Source organism: Tigriopus californicus, chromosome 7 (assembly GCF_007210705.1).
Source record: "Tigriopus californicus strain San Diego chromosome 7, Tcal_SD_v2.1, whole genome shotgun sequence".
Classification (NCBI taxonomy): domain Eukaryota; kingdom Metazoa; phylum Arthropoda; class Copepoda; order Harpacticoida; family Harpacticidae; genus Tigriopus; species Tigriopus californicus.
Window position 1 is genome coordinate 10252447 of NC_081446.1, and position 5967 is coordinate 10258413.

Consider the following 5967-nt stretch of genomic DNA (forward strand, 5'->3'; position numbering starts at 1 on the left):
ACATAGGCCCTGTCAGGGTTAAACACCAGTCGCTCTCAAAGCCAAATTAGGCCATCAAGGGATAAAAAATCTCTGGTTCTCGACCGTTTTGTTGCACCTTCGCAACCTCTCAAATCATATCTGAATTAAATCCATAGTTCATAAATCTTACACTAGTGTGATGGGGCCAGACTTTAGGAAATATGGGCTGCGAATAGCTTCTTGGCCAAATCGGCCGACGATTGCCTTGAGTGCCTTTTGAGTGACCTCCGTTTACGGCAACCTCCCGAAAATCACGAAATAGAGCTTTTATATCGGGATTGTTCTTGTAAGCGAACTGAGCTTTTGCTGAACGATTATGGTACAGTCGCAATGATTGATGACTCTAATGTGGGCCAAAAGCAATTTGAATCTTCAAGCATGCTGTATCTTATCATCAATTGAAGAAATGTGTATTTTTTGCTCTTTGAGCTGCTTGGCTCGAAAACAAGTTTTATTTCATTTTCGATTTCTTTCAATGTCTGACTAGTCAAGCTGTTTTCTTGCAGAAGCCGCCAAAGTAAATTAAGAACACACTTCTTTTTAAATTATTTCAGGAAAAAAGGCACAGAATTGTGGACAAAATCCAACACATTTTTCCCCAAAAGGTGGCTATATCCTGATTCTGTACTTTCTGATTGGTTCTTATAACTGAAGTAATATATGAACCAAAATCGGTATCAATGACAATGGTGCTTTCATCAGGATTGGTCCTATAACCGAAGTTCTGATGACGACATTTCACTGTATATTAGTAAAATAAGAAATATGAATCATTGCAATTAACGGCCAGCTCAGTTGTCAAGTGGTCCTTTACTCGTATAAGGGGAGATTGTTCAAAGCTGGTGTGGAATGCTGTTTAAAACTTTGTCCAAGTCTGACTTGAAAGATGCAACCGGATCAACAACCTACTTTTTATTCCTTGGGAATTCTACATGCGAAGAAGGAAGCATATAAAACAATGAAGGAGCCCGAGAAAGAAGAGAAGTGGACTTCATGGTTCGAACTAGTCTGGATTCTCGAGGGCTTCAAGATACTCTCAAAAAGCACATTAAGCCTCTGCGGTCACTAGAATTGACCCTAAATCCTGGGTTGGGACAAAGCTCGTGGTTGCTTTTGAAAACTGAATACTGTAGATTGCCAACCTTTTAGCCTCTACCATTACGAGAGCTCTCTCATACCCTGGATGTTCCTGGTGAAACATCTTTAAACCTGCTCGACCTTTGGTAAACCAGTCGAACTCATTGCCAGCTCTTTTGATCATATTAAAACTAAGTTTTGAATGAGGCGAAGGGTTCAGGTCTTACGATTTTTTTCCTCCGTGTCAAGTTCATAGCTCTAAAATTCTGTGGACAAGTTAAGTTTTTGAACTCTCCGAAACAATTAATGTTGAATAATTTGGTGGCAACATTTGGCCAAACGCTACCTAGCACCACTGTCGGCAAAGGTAACTATAATATTAAGCATCATTGTCAAATCAAAAATGTCGAAAAGACTAAACCAAGTAAATTCAAGACATGGTCTAACTACTCGGCAAAATATATTCAATTACAATTACATCCTACGAAACGTTGTTAGTCATAGTGGTATGCAAGTAATATTTGTTTCTTAACAGGAAAAGTGAAGATACAAGTATTACTTTTCCAAGAAGGTGTGAAATATCAGGCGACAAATTGATAATTTTAGAACACATTTTCACACCCCTTGCCAAAATTTCTTTATAAGTTATAAATGACCTTTCTTATTTAGTTTGGAGTGAGACCACAATGAGTCTTTCTGTGATGTAAAGGTTTTAAGACCTTTAGCTATCTTGCTGTATGTAATTGAGAGTATTTTTTTCCCTTTTTTTGCCCAAACAAAAAAAAATTGGGATACTTCTGAACATATTTGATTTTTTGTAGACTGACACAAAAAACGAAGAAATGTCATGGAGTTCCTGTCAAAATGAACGCGCCGAAGATGCCCGTGACTTTTGTTTACCCAATTTCCCAATCTTTTAACGACAATCACATGTAAGTAACTGACCAGCAGGAAAAACAGTACCAAACTCGAGGGTTGAAAAACAACATTTAAGCCAATGAATTGTAAAAACATTCTTGTTCTGTGGGTTCTGTGGGATTAGGTATCTGTATGCAACATTTTTCCCGTCTGCACAATCATATTGACTCTCGCACCCACTTCAAAAAGGTAAATGACTCAAAATCCCATTCCCTATCCTGTGCTATAAGACACAGTATGATAAGAATCAAAGGCGTTTCAAAAGCAGAATGTATTGAGGAAAAATAGTACTCTTGGCATTGAGAGACAAAAATGCAACTTGGTTGTTGTCTCAAACTATATATACAAAAGGTATTGGACTCTAGAATCGCCAGGGTCACGAGGGTTATACACACACTCATGATGGACAGATGCCCCTAGGTAAGGTGTATACAGTTCATTGAACGGATGACATCATGGCGTAGAATTCCTCATAATTTATTTGCCCATCTCCATCGATATCGGCCTCTGCCACCAATTGCTCACACTCCTCGTCGGTGATCCGTTCACCAATGTTCATCATGACCGCCTTCAGCTCCAGCCGGCTTATATAACCATTCCCATCCTGGAAAATTGCGGTTGAAATTCACCCATGACCTGAACTCACAAGGCGTCAAATCGACAATGTGATATTTCCAAAAGAAAACCAACAACAGTTTTGTACGGTAAAGTTGTTGTCTAGGAGTTCCAAGAGGATGCATGATTCATGATTTGGCAAGGTTTTCTGGTCGAGACATTTAGAGTCAGGCCACTCTAATATTCACCAGCCATTATCAGCTATGCATGTGGTCGTGTTCCTGGCTTGAAAGCAGGTGTCCCAAGGCCAAGCATGACTCCAATTGACAAGAGTCTTGTTTCTTTTCCATTGGCCTTGAGAAACTGAAAGACGGCATCCAATTTCAGAAAATATTTGAACAAACTGGATCTGCCATTAGTGGCTTCTGCATTGGTAGCATATATTGCAACACGGCCACTCCCATTTCCATGTAGCCAAGACATCTTTGGCGAGAAGTGCATCGAGATTGTGGTTCTCCAATCCTGGAGAGCGGACTCGTTACTAGTTACGACACTTCAAATGCAGGAGCTCCTCTCGTGGCCTTAAACCATTCTTCTCCATATTTGCTGTGATCACAGATAGTGAGCATAGATTTTGTTCTGGGCTTGGTCAAGTGTTAAAATAATGGATTTAGTTCGATTTTTTTTACTGAGACATGGTTTGTTAATCAAAACCAAACCGAATTATTTATTAAGTGGGCCTTTTGATATCATCAATCGAGCTGTAGAGCAATGCTCATAAACTCTTAATTAGTTGTATTTGATTGGTAGTTCCAGTTATTGGGAACAAATTTAGCTCCTAGTGCCTAAAAGCAAAAACCAATAATATCCCAGCGACATTAATGAATAATTGAAGTACTGACCACCGAGAAAGCTTAGACTTTTTGAATTTCCGCAGAATGGTTGTGGGGATAAAGATTTGAAAAATCAATCTTTGATAATTTATCTACCCTTTGACATTACCTTTCTGAAAACGGTAGAATTTAGCATGAGATTTGCCGTCGGCTGAGTTCACTTCATAAACGTTTCATTCGTCTAGTTTGAGTTTTCACAACGAAAAAAACGAGGAATAGAAAAATAAAGAAAGCATACCCCATCGAAAACTTTAAACGCCTCCCGGATTTCGTCCTCTGCTTGAAGTTCGGACACTTTCTTGGCCATCATGAGAAGAAACTCTGGAAATTCAATGCTGCCACTCCCATCGCTGTCCGCTTCATTGATCATATCCTACAACGTAAAAGTCACAACCATGAACAAAGTATATTTCAAGGCAAACCTCACACATACCCTAAGAGACCTGAGGTAGAATAAAACATCCTCCGAATCAAAATGGACGTGCAAAAACAACAACAAAAGATATCCATCTCACCCACCTGGATCTCCGCATCGGCTGGGTTTTGTCCCAAGATTCGTAACACTTGTCCTAACTGATTAGGTTTGATGATGCCATCTCCATCGCTGTCAACTTCACGGAAGGCATCGATGATTTCCCCAATCTGCGATGCATTCAATATATCAGCCATGTTCGAAATCGTGACAAAAGCTGTTTTCTCTGTTCACTAAAGTCGGTTCGCACGGTAGAGTTTCATATAAATGACCTGATGACGCTTTCAAAACTTGGAAATTGAGCTCGCCGAACAGATATGATCACAAGATCCAGCATACGCGTACAAGGCTTCGGCACGATACCTTACTATCGTCGACTTTTGCAGTAATCATTGAGGTTTAAGATGATCTCCTAGTACTCATTGAATATGAACCCACTACTATTCCATGTCTGGCCCATAATGAGCAACATTCACCAGGATATTATGTACTGTCTTGATGTATGATTTCCCTAAAGATACAATGTGGCTGCCCACTCAAGATGGCCTTTCGTCATGGACCAATGAGATCAGATGAGTAAGGCTTGCTTACAAGTGTACATTGTCTATAGAAATATTTCGAGCATGGCTTTATTCAGTATATTTTCTTGTTTGTTCGAATAAGATAGAATAGGATAAGAACAGACCCATAATTAGATACTTTCAACTCACTCTGTGGTGCTCCCCCAATAACTTCTTCATTGTAGAGTGTCCTTGAAATTCCTCCGTTCTACATGGACTGGAATGTCGTCTGTCATTTGTAAAAGTGAAGCCGCCTGTGGATTGCTAACTTGACAAGGCATGAGAGATGACAAGAGAAAGCATCACGATCTTCGGTGAGTTCTTTCGTCCTCGGCAAGGACAAGCCAGCGATTCCATAATGCTACTGTACATGCTTCACATTTGCAAGTGACTGAATTATTGCTCTATCTTCCAGTATTCAAACTCCGAAGCAAAAGAGAGGCTAGGGTCTAAATGTGAGTGCTAGCACAAGTTGACGCTAATAACGACTAATGATTCCATAGAGCCCCATAGAAACTCAACTCAGTGGATCCCATTATTCATGGAAAAAAATATTTGTATTCACCCATGGAAACTAGCATACTCGTACATGTAAAAGCAAATACTGCATTCAAATTGATTTAACAGAGTTTTGCCTTTTGGACAAATGAAATGGTAAAAAAATGTACTTAGAACTTGATTGAAAAGGGTAAATTCCACATAAGAGCAGATAAATCATGAGAAAAACACAGATGTAACGAGGGCAAACGTCAATTCCCTACGTGCTTATACTTGATGGTAAAACTTGAATAAAATTTTCATAAAGATCTGTCGTCACAGATAATCGTCCTTATCAAAATTATGATGGGCGTGGTTTATGTTTCAATATACCGGATAGATCTATAGAGATTGAAATTTCTGATGCAATCCACATCCAGATACTTGGAAAGAAATTACAGATTATTAAAATCAAAGTTTATCATATGATCGCAAATGACTAATCCTCTCTCGGGGCGGTATTTGGTATAAATAGTTTGAATTCAAGTGTGTGAAGAATTAGAAATGAAACTGGAGCTATGTCTAAAGACTTTTTTGCATGAATACCTCTTTCAAATTGAGAACAAATAGTTACACGGCTCAAGTGTGAATAAAAATGCAATTCTGAAGTTGTACCTTAAAAGTGGGACTTTTTCTTTTATCAAACACCTGATGTGTATTAAACCCTCATGAAAGGGCGAATCAAAAACCAAAACCGAAAAGGTGAAACAATGCTCATTGAATTTCCTTACATCAGTTGGGATCGATCGAAAGAAGACTAGATCTGTGGAAGAAACCACAAAGTAGCACGTAATTCGTGTGAGAAACCAAAATCTCACTTTTTGTCGTCACATGCCTTGGAACGGAAAAAAATCATCATCCATAACCTATTAAATCTCAAGATTGCGACATCTTCTCGTTTCTTTGGGCGATGGCTCCGTTTGGATTTAAAAGC

The 5967-nt window shown here is 39.0% G+C and overlaps 1 protein-coding gene across 1 annotated transcript; it reads right to left on the reverse strand.

The window, feature by feature from the left end:
* Positions 1–2268: 2268 nt before the first annotated feature.
* LOC131883777 (calmodulin-like) lies at positions 2269–5748 on the reverse strand. Its single transcript, XM_059231336.1, has 4 exons — positions 4647–5748; positions 3984–4106; positions 3703–3837; positions 2269–2620 (listed from the first exon to the last, which is right to left on the reverse strand). Exons 1-4 carry the CDS (start codon positions 4674–4676, stop codon positions 2453–2455), a joined length of 456 nt encoding a protein of 151 aa, XP_059087319.1. The 5' UTR covers positions 4677–5748; the 3' UTR covers positions 2269–2452.
* Positions 5749–5967: the final 219 nt, after the last annotated feature.

Coding starts and splice junctions, on each gene's coding strand:
- LOC131883777 (XM_059231336.1), bottom strand. CDS start 4,676: ATGAAGAAGTTATTGGGGGAGCACCACAGA. Junction 4,107..4,646: donor TATTGGGGGAGCACCACAGA/GTGAGTTGAAAG, acceptor AATGCATCGCAG/ATTGGGGAAATCATCGATGC. Junction 2,621..3,702: donor CGTTTAAAGTTTTCGATGGG/GTATGCTTTCTT, acceptor GCAATTTTCCAG/GATGGGAATGGTTATATAAG.